The sequence below is a fragment of the Carcharodon carcharias genome, chromosome 1 (genome assembly GCF_017639515.1).
Source record: "Carcharodon carcharias isolate sCarCar2 chromosome 1, sCarCar2.pri, whole genome shotgun sequence".
NCBI lineage: Eukaryota > Metazoa > Chordata > Chondrichthyes > Lamniformes > Lamnidae > Carcharodon > Carcharodon carcharias.
Genome location: NC_054467.1, coordinates 141,519,666 through 141,540,418, shown reverse-complemented (window position 1 = coordinate 141,540,418; position 20,753 = coordinate 141,519,666). Strand labels below are relative to the sequence as shown.

General features: G+C 41.1%; 1 protein-coding gene across 3 annotated transcripts in view; it reads right to left on the bottom strand.

The window, feature by feature from the left end:
• The window catches only part of slc30a9 (solute carrier family 30 member 9), a 136,963-nt gene that overhangs the window by 13,682 nt on the left and 102,528 nt on the right, over positions 1-20,753 (bottom strand). For all 3 annotated transcript variants that reach the window (XM_041196346.1, XM_041196336.1, XM_041196355.1), the window contains 2 exons: positions 18,815-18,980; positions 13,723-13,852 (listed from right to left, as the gene is read on the bottom strand). In XM_041196346.1, coding sequence (XP_041052280.1) covers positions 13,723-13,852; positions 18,815-18,980 — 296 coding nt within the window. The remainder of the gene's footprint in view (positions 1-13,722; positions 13,853-18,814; positions 18,981-20,753) is intronic.

The window sequence follows — 20,753 nt, the reverse complement described above, 5'->3', positions numbered from 1 at the left end:
ACATACTTATTACTATTTGAGTTGACAATTCATCCTTTTTGTTACAAGTGCTATGGGAATTCAGATAGAGCCTTTAGTTCAGACTTTTTACTATTTTTGCATGCTATCCCTTCCTGCCACACCCTGATTATCATTGCTCTTAGGGCTACATTGCTCCTTGCCTTGTCCTTTCCCTTTAAATTTACCACATCTTCCCTCACCCCCACTATTTAGTTTAAAGCCCTCCCTACTTCCCTAGTTATATGACTAGTTCCAGCATGGTTCAGGTGAAGACCATCCCAATGGTATAGCTCCCACTTTCCCCACTAGTACTGGTGCTAGTGCCTCATGAACTGGAACCCATTTCTCCCAAAGCAATCTTTGAGCCACCCATTTAACTCCCTGATCTTATTTATCCTACACTAATTTGCTTGTGGCCTTCTTGACTATTGCTCTTGCCTACAGAGAAGTGTCTATATCCCTTCTGCAAGTAGCAGAATGGATAGCAAGCTGGCTACAAAACGGACAACAAAAGAGTAGGGTGGTTAGAGGTAGTTGGTGGACAACATATGGGAAATGGTATTCCAAAAAGATTGGTACTGGGACTACTGTTATTCGCCATTTAGTTAAATGAACTGGGTCTCAGGAATTGAAAATATAATTTCAAAATTTGCAGATCACACCAAATTGGGAGATTTGTCCTTAATACAGAAATACAAAAATACAGGAAAACTTGAATAACCTTGCAGAATGGGAAGATAATTGAAAATTAACTTCAATATAGATAAATGTGAGAAATTATATTTTGGTATGAACATCATGAAAATAAATATTTAAATCAGATAGGCGATCAGAAGAATCTGGGGTTACAGATATAAAATCACGAAGCGTTCCAGGTGTAGGATGGACAAGTTCATTGAATGCATTCAAGATAGATTTCTAGAACAATATGTTGAGGATCCAACTAGGGAACATGCTGTTTTAGATTTAATATTGTGTAATGAAACATGGTTAATTAGAAATCTGGAGAAGAGTGAACATATTATCATAATTTTCCCATTGGGCTTAGGAGTAATGTGGTCAATTCTGAAATTAGGGTCAAACTTAAACAAAGCCAATTACCTGGTAATGTTCGGTGATGTTGGCTAAGGTAGATTGGGAAATTGGGAAAGATACAATGATAGATAAGCAATGGCAAACATTTAAAAGGAATATTTCATATTTCATAATTAATATGCATTCTCTGCAGTAAATGTAGTCCACCCATGGTTAACTAGAAAGGGATGGTATGAGATTAAGAGTTTACAATATTGCTGAGAAGAGTTGCTGAGGACTGGGAGGATCATAAACATCAACAAATTGATAAAGTAGGAGAAAGTAGAATGAGGGTAAACTAGCAAGAAATATAAAATAGATTGTAAGAGCTTCTACAAGTACATAAAAAGAAAAAGATTAGCAAAGTAAGTATGGTCTCTTAGAGACAGACAGGAGGAATTATGATGGAGAATAAGGAAATAACAGAAATGTTAAACAAATATATTTTTTCTGTCTTTCACTGGAAATAGTGGGGAATCAGGGTCTAATGAGATTTAGAACTTAAGTTAACTTAGTAATATTAGTGCAGAAAAAGTAATGGAGAAATTAATGGGACCAAGCTGACTAAATCCCCTGGAACTGGGCCTACATTTTGGGGTTTTAGAAGAAGTGACTGCAGAGATAGTGGATGCATTGTATTTGATATTCCAGAATTCCCTAGATTTAGTACAGTCTCTCCAATTGGAAGATAGAAAATATATCTCTGCTGTCAAAAAGAGGAAACAGAAAACAGGGAATCATTGACCAGATCGCCAGACATCAGTAGTAGAAAACAAACTAGAAACTATTATTAGGGACGAGGTAATAAAGCACTTAAAATCAATATTAGGCACAGTCAACAAGCCTTTATGAAAGGGAAACCATGTTTAACAAAACTATTAAGAGCACTTTTGATGGTGCAACTAGTAGGGTGGATAAGGGGGAAACCAGTAGATGCATTATATTTGGTTTTTCATAAGACATTTGATAAAGTGCCACATAAGACGTTGTTACACTAGATTAGGGCTTGGGATAATAAATTAACTTGGGTAAAGGATTGGTTTACAGATAGAAATCAGAGAGTAGGGCAACGTTGCAACTAGTGGAGTGCCACAAAGGTGTTTGTGCTTCATCTATTTACAGTCTATATCAATGACTGAGTTAAGGGGACCAAGTGTAATATATCAAAGTTTGGTGAGAAAGTAAGGCACAAGGAGGATGCAAAGAGATATCAACCACCAAATAATCACGCAAGGTGGCAGCAAATGGTATGACTGGGGCAAGTATGGCACTATCCTCTGGAATAAAAAAATATCTTTTAAGAGGTGAGAAACAAATAAATGCAGGGATGTGAAGAGATTTGGTATTCTTATACACAAACCACAGAAAGTATAGCAGAGTAAAAGGAACCTAGGTGAAACAGGAACCACAGAAACTGATCCTATACAACAGATATGATGTTACTTGTGAAGATGAGGATTAGATATGATGTTGCTTGTGAAGACGAGGATTAAAAACTGTCAGACAGCCAAAACGTGTGCCATGGCACCTTGGAGCAGGAGGTTGCCCAAAGTGAGGAGGAGGTGAAGAGTAAACTGGTAGTTGTAGGGGATTCAGTGGATTGTAGGGGGGGCAGCATCCTTTATAAGAAGGATTGAGAAAACCACACTGTTTGTTGCCTTCCTGGTAACAGAGTGAGGGACATCACAAACCACAGAGGGAGATTCCAGTTGCTGTGGTCTATGTTGGGACCAACAATGTAGGAAAGGGTAGGCAAAAGGTTCCATTTGGAGAGCATCAGGAACTAGAAGCTAAATTAAAGAATGGCCCTCAGGGATTATAATCTCTGGATTGTACAGAGTCAAGTGCAAATTGGCATAGAAATAAGCAGATTAGGGAGGAGAACATGAAAGAGTGATTTGGGAAAAAGGGGCTCCATTTCATAGGACACTGGCACCAGTTTTGGATCAGGGAGTAACTGTGCCATTGGAACAGGCTCCATCTAAACTGCGCTGGGATGACAGTCATAATTGAAGAGGATAAATGGGGCAGTCAAAAGGACTTTAAATTAAATGAGATGGGGGGCTCAGTTGAATAGCTAATATAAATAGTTCAGAAACAAATGAAAGGGAAGACAGTGGAGTAACAGTAAAGTGGTAACGTAATCAAACCAGGACAGAGGAATAAGAAATGCAAGAGTAAAACATTACAGCAGAAGCGCAGGTTAGTGTGTGTGGCCCAAATAAGCGTGCTGTATGCAAATAGACAAAGTTTCAGGAACAAGTTAAATTGAATGAACCACTGATGCAAATTGAACTTGGAAGATATGACATAGTAAGCATTACTGAGGCATGGCTTCAATACAGTCAGGCGTGGGAATTAAATATAAGGTCTACAGGAACAATGCAAGAAGGATAGTAGAGGGGGTGGAGCAGCCGTACTGATTAAAGATTAAATCACTTTGATGATGAAAGGATGTAATGAGGGATAAACAGGCAATAGAGACAAGATGGCTAGAATTAAGAAATAGAGGATTTAAGACTATGGTAGAAATTTGAGTATAGGCCCCTTAGGTAGCAGCTGTGAGGTCACAGCTTGTATAAATGCAGCAATCAGACATTTGGCAAAGGCAAAGTGGTTTCAATGGGGATGAGGGGGTTGACTTTCATTGCGATGCCATGGCATACAAGGCTATGGGCCTAGTGCTGGAAAATAGGATTAGAATAGTTAGGTACTTGTTTGACTGGCGCAGACTCGATGGGCCAAAGGGCCTTTTTCTGTGCTTTGGACCTGTATGACTCTATGACTATGACTCTATATAGATTGGGATAAGCAGACCAACAAATCTCAGAATGGTAGGAAATTTCCTGAGCATGTCAGGGATAGTTTTCTGCAGCAGTTACATCCTGGAACCAAATGGGGTCATGTCATATTAGATTTAGTAATGTGTAATGAGCCAGATTTAGGTAACAGCCTAATGGTGTGAGAATATTTATCTAATAGCAATTATAACATTCGGATTCAGCATTATGTTTGAAAGGGAGAAACATGAAGCAGCTACTAGGGGTTGTCCACAGTAAAGTGGGAACATCTGTTAATGGGAAAAATTGACAGAGGGAGGTGCTCTAAAAGGAATTTACTATGACGCAGGGCCTGTTTATCCTCTAGGGGGCAAGAGCTGTACTTGCCAATAAAAGCCATGGACAACTAAAGTGCAAAGAAAAAGCATATAAAAATGCAAAATACAGCAGATCCAGGAAAATGGGAAAGCTACATAGGAGATGTAGGCCATTCAGCCCATCGAGCCTGCTCTGCCATTCAATACGGTCATGGCTGATCATCCACTTCAATGCCTTTTTCCCCACACTATCCCTATATGCCTTTGGTACTTCGAAGTCTGGCAAACTCTGCTTTAAACATTCTCAATGACCAAGCTTCCATAACTCTCTGGGGTAGAGAATTTCAAAGATTCACAACCCTCTGGAGTAAAAATAAATTCTTCACATCTTGATCCTAAATAGGTTTCCCCTTATTTTGAAATTGTGTCCCCTGTTTCAAGACTCCCCAACCAGGCAAAACATCTTACCATCTATCCTGTCTATCCCTTTAATTATTTTGTAGGTTTCAATGAGATCACCTCTCATTCTTCAAAACACTAGAGAATACAGGCCCAGTTTCCTCAATCTCTCCTCACTGAACAGTCCCATGGCGGGATGGGGCCCCAGGAACAAGTCTGGCAAACCTTCGTTGCACTCCCTCTATGGCAATAATAACTTTCCGAAGGCAAGGGGACCAAAACTGCACACACAACTCCAGGTGCGATCTAACCAAGGCTCTATACAATTGAAGCAAGACTTTACTACTTCTGTACTCTTGAGAATTGCCCTTGAGAAGGTGGTGATGAGCTGCCTTCTTGAATCGCTGCAATCAATGTAGTGTAGGTCCACCCACAGTGCTGTTAGGGAGGGAGTTCAAGGATTTTGACCCAGCAACAGTGAAGAAACGGCAATATATTTCCAAGTCAGGATGCTGTCAGGAGGGGAACTTCCAGGTGGTGGTATTTCCATGTGTCTGCTACCCTTGTCCTTCTGGATAGTAACTGTTCTGGGTTTGGAAAGTGCATTCTAAGGAGCCATAGTGCGTTCCTGAATTGCATCTTGCAGAATGCACTCACTGCTGCCACTGTGCATTGGTGGTGGAGGGAGTGAACGTTTGTGGATAGGGCGCCAATCAAGTAGGCTGCTTCATCCTGGATCATGTCAAGTTTGAGCGTTATTGGTGCTGCACTCATCCAGGGAAGTGGACAGTATTCCATCATACTCCTGACCTGTGCCTTGTAGATGGTGGACAGGCTTTGGGGAGTCAGGAAATGAGTTACTTGCTGCAGGATTCTTAGCCTCTGACCTGCTCTTGTAGCCACAGTATTTATATAGCTAGTCCAGTTCAGCTTCTGGTCAATGGTAACCCCCAGGATGTTGATAGTTGGGGATTCAGTGATGGTAATGCCATTGAATGTCAAGGGGCGATGGTTAGATTCTCTCTATTTCGAGATGGTCATTACCTGACACTCGTGTGATGCGAATGTCCCCATGTACAAATCATTGATATATATTGTGAACAGCTGGGGCCCAAGTATTGATCCTTGCAGTGCCCCACTAGTACGAAGAACAACAGAGTGACAAAGCAGATAGCAAGAGCCACAAAAAGGGGGTATGAAAAAACTTGTACGTGTTATCAAAATCAACATTTTTACATAAATTTAACATTAGGAAAAATCGGGTGAGCAAGAGTAATCCGGACCCTTAAAAACTGACAGTGATATTGCCAATGAAAATAAGGAAATGGTGGTCATACTCATTCATTACTTGGTGTTAGCATTTACAGTAAAGGAAGATTTCAACATCCCAGAGATCCCAAGGAAACTAATATGTCACAGTCAGGGGTAAATCTCCAGGAAAGGATGATTTCCATCAAAAAGTTAAGGAAGTAGGTGAGAATATTGAAAACCTATGGTTAGGGTATTGGCAAAGTTATCTTCATTTGGGAAATTTCCCTTACATTGAAAAATTGTGCAAGTCACTTTGATATTTAAGGAAGGAGGGGTTAACTGATCAATAATTCCCTGGTTTCCCCCCTAAGATCAGTTGTTGAAAAATTATTAGAGTCCATCAATAAGGATAAGGTGACTGAGCACCTTGAAAACTCTCAGTTGGTCAGAGGCAGCATGGATTTGTAAAGGGAAGGTTATGTCTGATGAAGCTGATTTTATTTTTGAAAAGATGACTAAAGTGGTGGATGGGGGTATGTTTATGAATCTTATTTATATGGACTTCCAAAAGATGCCAGATGAAGTCCCTCATAATAGATTGTTAATTAAAGCTGAAGCTCCTGGAATTGAAGGGAGGTTGCTGATATAGTTATAAAGCTGGCTGAGCAGCAGGAGACAGTAGGGAAAATGGTCAGACTCTCTTAATTGGCAGTTAGTGGTGTTCCGCAAGGGTGTGTGTTGGGGGTCTCAACTATTTACCCAAGTTGTTAATAAATATGGTAATGACTTGGGTAACAACTTAGCTATAGAAAGCCATATATCCAAATTTGCCGACGACAAAAAATAGATGCCATTTTGAACAGTGTAGATGGAAGCAAAACATTACAAAGTGTTATTGATAAAATGAGTGAATGGGAAAAGCTATGGCAAAAGCATTTCAATGTAGACAAATATGAGGTCATCCACTTTGGACCTAAAAAGGATAGGACAGTGTACTTTACAAATTGTGAAAAGCTAGAAACAGTGGCAGTCCAAAGAAACGTGGGGAGACCAATGGCACACATATATCATGTACGTGTACAGAAAATAATCAAAAAGGCTAATGGAATGCTGGCATTCATATCCAGAGGAACAGAATACAAGGGGGTAGAAGTCAAGGTTCAGCTGTATAAAAAGTGTTGCTAATATCTCATCTGGAGCACTATGAACAGTTTTGGATACCATGCCTTAGGAAGAATTCATTGGCTTTGGAGGGAGTGCAGAACAGAGTTAACAGAATGATACTTGGACTCCAAGGGTTATGTTCTCTGGAAATTAGAAGGTTAAGGGGTGATTTGGTCAAAATTTAAGATATTAAGGGGAACAGATAGTTTCTCTTTACCTCCCTTATTTCACGGTTGAGGAATCTAGGACTGGGAGCATAGTCCAAAAAGTCCTTTCAGGAGTGAAATTAAGAACTATTTATACACAAAGGGCGGTAGAAGTTGAGAACTCCCTTTTGTTACATTAATACATGCTAGATCCATTGTTAACTTTAAATTAAGATAAGTGTTTTGTTAATCCAAAGTTGAGGGTAAAGGCAGGTGTATAGAGTTAGGTTGCAGATCAGCCAATATCTCGTTGAACAGTGGAATAGGTTTGGTGGAATTGTCCCAGATATGTACTAAGTGTAGTATCGGGCATGAAAAAAGACGATTTACCTGCTGGTCACAATGGTGGGTTCTCTTGCCGTATCCTCCGTTTCCCAGCATGCTAACCTCATTAAAAGCACATTCACGGAGAACACTCCGAATCGCTGACAGGCAGGCTCGGATTTGCCTGCCACGCCATGACCTCAAAGCTTATTTGTTCCAGGCGCCTTATTTAAAGTGCACAAGAGCGCAGCTTACTTCATGTCAACAGAAAGATGAGCGCAGCAGATACATGGGAACACCACCACCACCACCTGGAAGTTCCCCTTCAAGCCACTCACTATCCTGCCTTGTTCTTACATTGTTCTTGGGACAAATCCTGGAACTCCCTCCCTAACAGCACTGTGGGTGTATCTACATGATGTTGACTGCAGTGGCTCAAGAAGGCAGCACACCACCACCTTCTCAAGGGCAATTAGTGATGGGCAATAAATGCTGGCCTAGCCAGCAACGCTCACATCCCATAAAATGAATAAAGGACTAGGATTGCTCCAGGCGACAGACAGTCCTGAAAGCAAAGAAGATGGCAGCCCCCAAACTGAGTGACACCTCTCTGGGGAGCCTGCTGGATGCAGTGGAAGGCTGCCGCAATGTCCTCCACCCCTGCTCTGGCTGCAGAAAGTCCAGAATCACCAATTTAGCATGGGAGGTGGTGGCAGCAGTGGTCAGCACCACCGGAGCACAGAGGAGGTCAGTCATCCAGTGCAGGAAGAGAATAAATGCTCTCATCTGTTCTGCCAGGGTGAGTCAACCACCTCATCACTGTCAACTCTCACGCTCACAAACCCACACATCCACAGGGATCTCGCACCTCAATGTACACGACCACTAACTCTCTCACAATCCCTCACATCTCCATCAGGCTCATATCCTCTGGAGTTCGTGTCCTCATCCTGTCCATATCCCTGCTCACCACACAAACATTTCACGCAGTGCCATGTGTTCTGCTCACACTCTCTCCATCCGTTTCCATGCAGAAGCTGCCTCATAACAGCAGGGAGAGATCCCAGACCGGGGGTGGAGTGGCCCACATTAGGTCCCTCACTCACTTTGAGCAGCGGTCATTGAACTGATGGGCGAGGCTGTGGGCCACGACTATGGCGACGGTGGTGAATACCCACGTGAAGATCCCGACCACATCATCCCTCTCTCAACTCAACTGTGAGTGCTCTCTCTCCTATTTTTGACTCTGCTGTCATACATTAATTATCTCTACTTTGGTTCAGTGAGCTCTGCCAAGCAACCGACATCCTCAGCCAGCCAGTCCCTCAGCTCCATCCAGGTCCTCAACTCCACTTAAGAGGACACCTCTGCCATTGAACAGCTGGAAATAAGCAGCCTGGAAGACGTGTCACAGCGCTTACCCACATCCTCCACCAGTGCAGAGAAGCACACCTTGGTGGGACCTAGATCTAGAGCAGGCTCAGGTTCACAATCTGGTGGCCACTGCATGGACACGTGTCCACAGGAGACAGGTTCGGCCAAGCTCCCCAGCACCCAGAGAACTGCTGGGGAAGAGGCATCTGAGAGGTCAGAGTCAGGTGTTGAGCCTCTGAATTCAGCCTTCCAACTCATCATGGAGAATCAGTAGAAGGCAGGGGAACATCACACAGAGCTGTTGGAAGCCTTTAACAGAGTGGCATGAAAATCGGAGGGGTGCACCACCTGATCTCTGATGAAGTGGTGCCCACATGTGTGTGTATGGAGGTCTCATGGGGAGGATGGCAGATGCTATGGAGACCCTGGTCCCTGGTCTAACAGAACGTAGAGATGCGTGTATCCAGACAAGTTGTGGGCCAGCTTGGTTTACCACCAGCATAATGGTAAATCGGGCTGGGGGGTTGTTGGGGAGGGGGGTAGGTGTGTGACTCCAGCCAGGCCTTACTTTGCAGCCCGTTACTGGAATGCAAATCAGGTTCACACCGGCCTCCAGCAGGACTTGCATTCTGCATGCCAGACACTGCCGGATGATTACGCCTGTGTGAAATCGATTTTTGCGCTTCACACCAAATTGTATCTCCCCACCCCACTGCCTGCCATGATGCCAATCGCCAACAGGACCAGGCAATTCTGCCCTATGCTCTTGCTGCATTTGTCTAGAGCTTTGGTGAGACTACCTCTGAAAAACCCTGTTCAGGTTTGATCTCTGTACCCAAGGAAGGATATATTTCCCTTGGAGGGGGATGGAGGAGATGCAACAAAAGGTGTACCAGATGGATTCCTGGGGTGACAGGATTGTCCTGTCAGGAGAGATTGCATAGAAGGAGCTTATATTCTCCAGAGTTTAGAAAGACTATGATCTCACTGAAACATAAAATTCTTCAAGGGCTTGACAAGGTAAATACAGATAGGCTGCTTCCCCTGGTTGGAGAGACTCAAACTAATAGGCCATAGTCTGAGGGTGAGGAGCTGACTATTTCAGACTGAGATGAGGAAAATTTCTTGAGAATTTTTGGAATTCCCTACCCTAAAGGGCCATGAACACTCAGTCGTTAAACATATTCGAGATTGAGAGCAATAGATATTTGAGCATTATGATATTGGGGCACCAAAGAGGTTAAGGGATATGGGATTTGGGTGGAAAAGTGAAGTTGATATATAAGATTAGCCATTATCTTATTGAAAAGTGGAGCAGGCTTGAAGAACTACATGGCATTCTCATGATCCTATTTCTTACGCTGTTAGGTACTAATGTATACATACTAACACTTAGGCCAGAATTTTCCCCTCAGCGATTTGGGGGCGGGGCCCGTTCGCTGAGGGGAAAACGATGCGGGATGATGTCGGGAGGAACCGACGTTAAGGCTGGTGGGCAGGCCAGGAGCCCCAGTGGGCTCCAGATTATTCATGAAACTTTATCCACTGGCGGGATGAAGTTTCATGTCCGTGGTTGAAAAATTTAATAAACTTTGTGTGTTTCTTATTAACATTGTCACATGAGGGGGACATGTTAATAATTTTAATATTTCTCTATTTTTTGACTTTTCTTACCTGTCAGTGAACTCCCTGAGACAGCACTTTGACAGATGGGTAATCCCTCCACCCCCCCACACAGGAAGTGCATCAGGAAGGCCGCTGGGTGGGCCTTAATTGGCCCACGCACTCAAAATGGTGGCCAGCCCCATTTCAGCGGTGGAGTTCGGCTGCCCGCCCGCCGAAGGCAAAATTCTGCCCTTAATCTTTGTGTTACTGCTGGATTGGCAGTGGGAACTGCTGATGCATGTGTGAGACAGACGGCAAGAGGGGGAGACTGACAGAACTAGTGGAACTGGCATTCTCCCACCCACACCAAATTTGCTATGAGGAGACTGCCTCCATCCAAATGAGAGCACAGCGAGATCAGGAGGATAAAAGAGAGGTGGTTACAGCATGACCAAGAGTAAGGCTGGCAGGAGGATAAAAGAGCTATAATAATCACATTGTGACGTCATAGGAAAGTGACTGGGTGGTCAGATTTCCTCATTTTCTCTCTCTAAACCAGGGCATTCAAATTAGGAAATAAGAAATTAAAAACCTCAATCAGGGCAAATATAACAGTAAGTGAATATAGTATTGGCACAGAGCAGGTCAAGAAGCATTAATTAGAATTAACAATTTAAAAAAGGTACTAGCTAGATTGCAAGAGGCAATAGAATGATTTTTTTTTTAAGATCACGATTGGGCATCCAAGACCTGACGCTTGCAATTTCTGCACCTTGTGGCAACTTCAGGACCCGTCATGTGTCATGGGAGTATGTAAGAAGCATCTCCAACTGCTTCAGTTCAACAGGAATTCTGTGCAAGAGCAGCAGGCAGCTAGAGTTACTGTGGAGCATTAGGGAGGATGTGTGTTTCCTGGATCATACATTCCAGGAGGTGGCCACCCCCACAGGTAGGAAGAGTTCCTTATATAGATGGGTGGCCATCCATATCAGTGGGAAGAGGCAAATAGCACAGGAGCATTTGATGTGGAGTCTAGTGGGAGTGATGATGGAGTGCAGTTCAGACCATGGCACCAATGGGCAAGGGATTGCACAGGAGGGAACAGCAAAGAGTAGAAACGTAGTATTTTATAGAAGATTCCAGAGACGGGGTACAGGCAGGCATTTCGGTAACCATCATAGTTAGTTCTGCATGGTGTATTGCCAGGGTAAAGGACAACAAGGCGAGTGCGCAGAATATTCTGCAGGGGAAGGTAATGAGCCAGAAGTTGTGGTACACATCAGTACCAATGACATAGGGAGGGCAGGTATTGAGGTCCTACAATAAGATTTTAGGAGCTAGGGAGAAAGTTAAAAAGTAGGACCTTGAAGTAGTAATCTCCAAATTACTCCCAATGTCACTCCCTAGCATGAGTAGAAATAGAAAAACAGGGAGGATCAGTACACGGCTAGGGGCATCGTGCAGGAGGTAAGGCTTCAGATTCATAGGGCATTGGGTCCAGCTCTAAAGCACGAGATACTTATTCAAAAGGGATAGTTTGCAATTTAATATATTCTCACAGGGAAGTTCACTAGTATGGTTGGGGAGGACTTAAAAGTAAATTGGCAGGAGGATGGTCAGTAGCATATAGAAGTAGAAAAGAGGAATAAAGTGCATGCAGTGAGTGTTGGACAGCACTAGGGAAGAGATTGGTACCATATTAGAGAGGAGGGGATTAAGACGGATTACAAAGAATACAAAGATCATTTTACAATGCATATATGTAGATGCAGTGCAGTGAATAAAGTAGGTGAGCCATAAGCACAAATAGCTGTGTGGGGCATCATTAGTGGCAATAACAGAAACACGGATTAAAAATGGTGAGGACTGGACACTTAATATTCAAGTGTACAAAGTGTTCAGAAAGGATAAGGAAGGGGAAAAAAGGGAGGTGGTTGGTATTACCAGTAAGGGAAGACCTTGAAGTTACTCAAACCTTTCCCTCCCTATTAATTTTTTAGTCATTCGTTGCTGTTTTTTAAATTCTGTCCAATCTTCGGACCTGCCGTCCATCCTTGTGCAATTATATGCTTTTTCTTTTAAGTTTGATACTATGTTATTGGTCTTGGACTCTCTCTTCTCTCCCTCAAACTGAATGCAAAATACTTTGGGGCACCTTCACTAATTAATTAATCCTATCTCATTGCACAATTGCAGGTCTAGTATAGCCCCCTCTGGTTGGCTCCATTACGTCTTGTTCTGAGAAACCATCCTGAAAACGTTCTATGAGCTGCCTTGGGAGTGAAAATCTGGTCCTTTGCCTCTAAGCTTACATCGGCTTATTGCAAAATGTTTTGGTTTTGAAGTTGTCAGGCCAACAAAGAATTGTATTTATAGTTTCTTATGTTTCTCAGTAACATTCCAAAGATGCAATGAAGTGCAGTGACTTTTGCAATTTGTAGCGTATACTCTACACTACACCTAAATGACATTGAGCGTTTGTTCATGAAATTTCAAAATTTCAAGAGTCATTTCATGACCCAAAATAAATTGATAGCAGCAGCCTGTTATATTATGGACATTTTACCAGATTAACTCCTGCCTTTCTAATCTTTGAACTACAGCAGATATTGCAACTTTATGAACAGGATATTGAGGGCAGGGCCCGCTTGCCGACGCGTAAAACGACACGGTATGACGTCGGGTGGAATGGTCGACAGCCAATTGAGGCCATTTAAAAACTAACTGAACTAGCTAGTGGACCTGACCGTCCAACCTTAAGGTTGGCGGGCAGGCCGGGAGCCCTTGCGGGGCTTCAGGTAAGGCATGAAACCTTAGCCGTGGGCAGGATGAGGTTTCATGTACATTTTTAAAAATTTAAGAAAAGTTTGAACGAAAAAGATGGACGCGTCCCAACTTATGTGCCAGTGTCACATGAGGGGACATGTCAGGGAAATTTTAATTTTGTGCACTGACCATTTTTGAATTTGGCGCCGATCTCCCTGCAGCACTTAGCCTCAAGGAGATGAGTGCACTCTTTAGCGTGCACGCGTGAAAGAAAGAGCGCACTCTTGGCTGAGGAAATCGCCTCCTCCGCCCGCACAGGGAGCACACAGCACTTCCTAGTGGACATCACGATGGGTGGGCCTTAATTGGCCTGCCCACGTAAAATGACGGCTTTCCGATCGGAGGCACACCTGAATATGCCCACTCCTGCACTTCCCCCCCTAACGGGGGGGAGAAAATTTTTCCCTATATGGACTTGTTCTACTATCGCACAGTCAGTTGTTTAGTGACAATGTTACATACTTGTAAGACCACTTCAATGTCTTGCTTCTCCAGGTAAGATCTTGTCACTATCCTTCCATCAAAATCGATTTCCGCTTTAAATCGAACAGTGTTCAGACCCATGTCGGTAGCCTTGACATCATGCACAGCTCTGATGAGAGTAAATGTGTCATTACATCTAAAATAAATACTTTAGAGAAACTTTTCAGTGGAAATGGGGAAAATAATCAAAAGAATAAAAACATAATTTAATACTGCATTTTGCCATGCAAGGGAAACAACGCATTAGATCACAATGTTAATGTGCATTCATATTCAATCCTTCTAACATTAGCTGGGTTGCATAGATGAGATGTTCAGCAGAGGCTAGGTGCTCCTTGCATGACGAAAGGCAACTCTGGGTTGCTTTCCAACCCAAGAAGCCTAAATATCCAAAAGAAGAACGACAGACAAATTTGGAAGTAAAAGAACAAAAATTTGGACAAGCCCCATTTTATTTGGTAGTTCTATTTAATGGATATTTTCAGCATCTTCCCTATCTCTTCTGAACAGTGTATGATTACATTTACATTCTCCACTTTGTACAAATACATGCAACTTTAATCGCACTCACTCTGTCACACATTAGCAAAGGTATGATTTGGGTTTGGTGTCTGTGTAAAATAAGAGGCAAGAATTATGCATGATGATGGAAGATTATATTTTCAGTCAAAACTGTTATTTCTATCACAAAATTGCCACAACATCTTGTCAAAATGTATCATCCCATTAAATTAGAAGTTGCTGGCTGCCCTTTAAATGCAAACAAGCTGACATTGAAGTAAATAAATATGGTCTGAAAGCCAATATGGAGACATGGCTGCAGGATGACAAGGATTGGGTCCTAAATGTTGAGGCTTATATGACATTCAAGAAGAATGGGAAGCTAGGTGATTAATTAAGGTTGCCATTGGTGCAATAGTTAGAGATGATCTTGGTTCAAGGGATCAAGATGTACAATCGGTTTGGGCGGAGATGACGAATAGTCGGGGAAAGAAGTCACTAATGGGAGTGGTCTACAGTAATCACAATGTAGGACAAAGTATACAAAAAGAAATATTTGGGGCTTGTGATAACGGGACGGCAATAATAATGGGTGATTTTAATCTACATATAAACTGGAAAAATCAGATTGGCAGTAGAAGCCTGGATGAGGCGTTCATAGAATGCTTTTGAGATAGTTTTTTTTGGAACCAACCAGGGAGTAGGATATATTAGGCTTGGTATTGTGTAATGTGACAAGATTAATTAATGATTACAGAGTAAAAGCACCCCTAGGTAGCACAAGTCACACTGTGATTGAAATTTTAGATCCAGTTTGAAAGGGAGAAGTGGGTCTAAGACTAATATTTTAAACTTAAATAAGGGAAACTTTGTGGGCATGAAAGCTGAACTAGTTAAAATAAACTGGGGTATTAGGCTAGGGGATAGATCAATAGAGAAGCAGTGGTAATCAGAATAAGTATATTCCTATTAAAAAGAAAAATTAAAAGGGGTGGACCCACCATCCGTAGTTAACTAAAGAAGTTAAGGAAAGTACCAAATCTAAGGAAAAAGCATATAACTGTGCAAAGATGAATGGCAGGTCAGATGAGTTATCAGAGCATAAACAACGGCAGAGAATGATTATGGTTAATCAGGAGAAAGAAATTGGAGTATGATAGGAATGTAAAAATGGATAGTCAAGAGTTTCTACAAGTATTTGAAAAGGAAGAGTGTAAGTAAACTGAGTGTTGGAGCTCTAGAGAATGATAATGGAAGTTCATAGTGGATAATAAGGAAATAGTAGATCAAAGGAACAAATATTTTGCTTCTGTTTTCACTATAGAAGATACAAAAAATATTCCAGTAATAGCTATAAATCAGGAGGTGGAAGGGAGAGAGGAATTTGGTGAAATGACAATCACTAGGGAAGCGGAATGAACAAACTGATGAAGCTGTGGGCTGACAAGTATCTGGGTCCTGATGGACTGCATCCTAGGGTCTTAAAAGGAGGTGGTTAATAAGGTCGTAGTTGCATTGGTGGTAATTTTTCAAAATTTGCTAGATTCTGGAAAGGTTCCACCAGACTGGAAAGTAGCAAATATAACCCCTCTATTCAAGAAGTGGGGAAGTGGTAGGAGCAGAAAACTATAGGCCATTTAGTTTGACATCTGTTATGGGGAAAGTGCTAGAATCAATCATTAAGTAGGTTATAGCTGGACACTTAGAAAAATTCAAGGTAATCAGGAAGAAATTCGAGGTAATCAGGAAGAATCAGCATGGTTTGTGAAAGGAGGTCATGTTTAACTAATTCACTGGAGCTACTTGATGGAGTAACATGCACTATGGATAAAGGGGAACCTCTAGATGTGCTGTACTTGAATTTCCAGAAGGCATTTTATAAGGTATCACATCAAAAGGAAAATAAAAGCTCATGGTGTAGGGGGTAACATATTAGCATGGATAGGAGACTGGCTGGCTGGCAGAAAACAAAGTATGCATGAATGGCAGATTGTGATGAGTGGAGTCCTGCAGGGGTCTGTGCTGGGGCCTCAACTTCTTACAATTTATATCAATAATTTAGATGTGGGGAACAAAGGCATGGTAGCTAAATTTGCTGATGACACAAAGATAGGTAGGAAAATTTGATGTGAAGAGGACATAAGGAGGCTGCAGATTGATATAGAGAGGTTGAGCGAGTGGGCAAAAATCTGGCAGATGGAATATAATGTGAGAAAATGTGAAGTCGTTTAGTTTGGCAGGAAGAATAAGAATGCAGAGCATTACTTAAATGGAGAATGGCTGCAGAATTTCAAGGTGCAGAGGGATCAAGGTGTTCTTGTGCATGAGTCCCAAAAAGTTAGTATGCAGGTACAGCAAGTAATTAAGAAGGTTAATGGAAAGCTATCCTTTATTACGAGAGGAATTGAACATAAAAGTGAGGATTTTATGCTTCAGTTATACAGGGCATTGGTGAGACCTCATTTTGAATACTGTGTGCAGTTTTGGTCTCCTTATTTAAGGAAGTATGTAAATTACATTAGAGGCGGTTCAGAGGAGGTTTACTAGATTGATACTTGGAATGAGTGGGTTGTCTTATGGGCAGACTGGGCTCGTTTCTATTGGAGTTTAGAAGACTGAGGGGTGACTTGATTGAAGTATACGAGGTCCTGAATGATCTTGGCAAAGTGGACGTGAAAAGGATGTTTCCTCTTGTGGGTGAGTCCAGAATTGGGGACACAGTTTTAAAATTAGGGGTTGCCCTTTAAGGGCAAAGAAGAGGAGAAACTTGTTCTCTCAGAAGGTTGTACAACTTTGGAACTATGCCTCAGAAGGTGGTGGAGGCAGGGTCACTGAATATTTTAAAGGCAGAGATAGATTGATTCCCTTGCCTAACAAGAATCTAAGGTTATCAGTGGTAGATGGAACGTGGAATTCAACACATACAGATCAGCCATAATCTTATTGAATGGCACAGCAGGCTCCAGGGGCCTAATGCCCTACTTCTGCTCCTATTTCGTATGTTCCTATGTTAGTAATATGAAAAAAATTTAAGGAGAAAAGCACAACTCAATTGATGGTATAAATCAGCCATAATCCAACTGAATTGTAGAACATGCTTGAAGGGCTTCTTGCTCCTATAAACTGTATCAATATTTTAAAAGCAGTAAGAAAAAGGATGAAAAAGAAATAACAGTAAACAATGGTTTTTGAACTCTGTTGAAACACCAAAGAAAAGTGCTGTAGGAAAAATGGTGTGCAGCTCTAATGTGTACTCAGTGGCTTTGCACTATACACAGAAGCATGGTTACCATTTGGTCAGACACAATTTGGCTTTATTACATGCCAATGTCAGACCATCACAGGCCAATTTGTCAGTTATGTCATGTCCTGTATTTTACTTTTCTGATTCGATTGGCACATAGAGGATCTGTTTCATATTACCCCACTCCCACTAAACAATTGCCACAACCTGTAGAATCAGTAATTAATTCATGAACAGTAGGGTTTTTGCACCATTTATTTATATCTCACTGAAATATTTTGTTTTTATTTTCCAATCAGTAATCTTAATGATCTAAAGTAGCACAACACCCCTCGTTTTGTCAGTAATTACTAACTGGTTAATTTTTTCAGGAATTTCTGGCTCTTAATTTCTGTGTTTTACATATAACTTTTCTTGAAAACCAGTAACTCAATAGTAACTATGATTCAAAACCAACATGATGGTGAAATCTGTTACTTATTAAGAGCTGTTTCTGTTAACGGTAAGGTTTATTCTGGCTGGAAAATTCACACTGCAAAACCACTATATTCAACCAGTCATAGGTGTTCAATAGTAATGTTGCCAAGCTCAATTCTGGGATCATGCAGCTTTAATGACTTAGCCATCAAAAGTCTGGCATAGGAATTCCCTTTCTCTCAAAAAATACATTGTTCGTAGGATATGGCATTTCTCTTACATTGTATATTGAAACTAATCAATCAAAATCTGAGTCTGAAATTTACAATTCACCTTTAACAGACAAAATTTCTTTAACTTTGAATGAAATGTTATCACCATGGCTCAACTACAACTTAATCTGACAAATGCAAATTCATGCCATTTCACACAATATGAATATTTATTCCGTTGTATTTTAATGCTGAGCTTTGCATTATCAACCCCATTAACTTTATACATCACAACTGTTTTTTTTAATGTCTTTAGACATTTCTGCTCCTTTTTCCTACATTCCCATCTTCCTTGCTGATCCATTTGAACCAGAACTTTCATTATGATGCTACTGTTTTTAAAAAAAATCAGCAAAGCAAAACATAAATGGCAGGTTGTTCTCCAATTACACTTGGATAGAAAAGATAGTCTGGATGCGGTGCACAGGAGAAAGCTGTGCCAAAAGGACCAAATGCCAAAAACGGAGCTTGTCCTTTTCTCATCTTTTAACTTAAATGGATGAAAATAGGGGAGACTCAGTCACACGCTCAAGCAATATTCTGCATCCCAGAAGGAAAACTACTCCTATACACTTTACAGCCCACTTGAAGCCATTTAGGCTTTCCAAATGGATGGCAGAGTAACCCACCCACTTACCTTACTGAAGGGTCATTCTCCAGAAGTTCAGTAAGCCTTTGTACATTTTCTGGCTCAATAGACCTCCCAATCAGAGCCTCGGTATTTGTGTAAATCAAGAATGTTGAAACTGTACCCAACAGTGTTCCAACACCAAGGGAGCCAATGCTGTCATAATAGGGATTACCTGAATAAAACAAGGATGCTCAACGCGAGTAACTGCTTAAGCTGCTCAACTGTGTCAGCACCAAAACATTCAAACAATGTATACGTTGAAACATTCCAATTGTACATTTTAGGCAACTTTTTAAAGCAAATCAATGAACCTATGTCTCAAATTTTCTGTATTTGCTGATAAGGACTCAACCTATGTCTCAATTTTCTGTATTTGCTGATAAGGACTCTGTTTCAGAAAGAACAGGCTGTGGAGCTGCTAGTCCAGATATTAAAAGCATGGGACAAGTACTATATATGGATAAAAGTTAACTGTGAAGCACCAACATGGAAGATACAGAAATAAAAAACTGAAATACTCTGCAGGTCAGGCAGCATCTGTGGAGAAAGAAACAGATAATGTTTTGTGTTGATGGTCTTTCATTCCAATTGGAGAAGGTTTGAGATGTGACAGGTTTTAAGCAAATATAGAGGCAGGAAAAGAGGGTTGAGGGGAGGCAATAATATAAAGGAAAGTCTGTATTAGGATGGAAGGCAAAAGAGGTTAAATGACAAAAGAGATGTTGGCATGTGACAAAACAAAGAAACAAAAAATGGGTCTAGATGAGCTGGATCTGACTGCAGCAGAATCAATGCTAACAGCTGCTGTCCGAAAAATGGGAGTAGAGATTATGATCTGAAAATGGTTTCCATCTCCACAAATGCTGCCTGACCTACTGAGTATTTCCAGAATTTTCTGTTTTTTCAAATTTCAGGTTTGCAGCATGTGTGTGGTTTAGTTCATGGCAGTTAATTAAAGCACAAGATTAGGCTATGAAAAATAATGTAGCCTCAAGAACCTATCCTTCTACCCTCACATTACCGATCATCACGATAGCTTTTATTTCAAAATTATTTACTTAAAAAAAAATATTGGTTATCCTCTGTCAAATTCTATATTGTTCCAGATCACTAAAGGGACAACTGACTTCATGCTTCCAGTGGGAAGGCTCTGCTCACTAGAAGCATAAATCAGAAATGTTACAGAAAACATTAACATGGTACTGTTGTATAATTTAATAAGTTGTTTTATACAACAGCAGGTAGAGAATGTCAAATTTAAAAAAATAGCAGCATTGATGTGACTTCACAATGAAATCTGGGAAAGAGAGATGTAACAAATGTTGACATTTTATGCATGTAAACTGAAGCACAAGGTTATTTTGTTTTGTTTCAACTCTTAAGGTGACACTCACCTGAAAATATGCTGAATCAACAGATACACTTTTTTAGAATTAAAATTAAAGATGTAACATTAACTTTTTAAAAAATAAATTTTTTTTTTGCCCAAATTGACTCATTATGATTCCTTATGTTTTCTAATTTAACGGGTTGCTGCTAGGTCCTAAGCTCAGTATTGCCTCACTGTCTTTCCACCTTCCTTTAGGACACTCCTCAAAACCTACTTTTTTGACCAAGCTTTCAGTTCTCTCTTCCAACATCTTCCTTACATGGCTTGGTATCCGACTTGATAATGCTCCCATGAAACACTTTGGGAGGTTTTACTATCTTAAAAGCACGATATAAATTTGACAGGTAGGTCATTGAAAACATTTGCTCGGTGTTCACAGCTTCGGAAATAAATGTTCATGTATAGCTAGCAGTGAGACTTGTAGGTCAAAGGAAGAGAAGTTGTAGGTCAAAGAAAGAGTAGTTGTATCTGACTTGGAGACATCACATTTGGGATACTCTGTTCAATTTTGATCCCTTCATCACAAAAAGGTTGTAGGGTTATTGGAGGGAATCT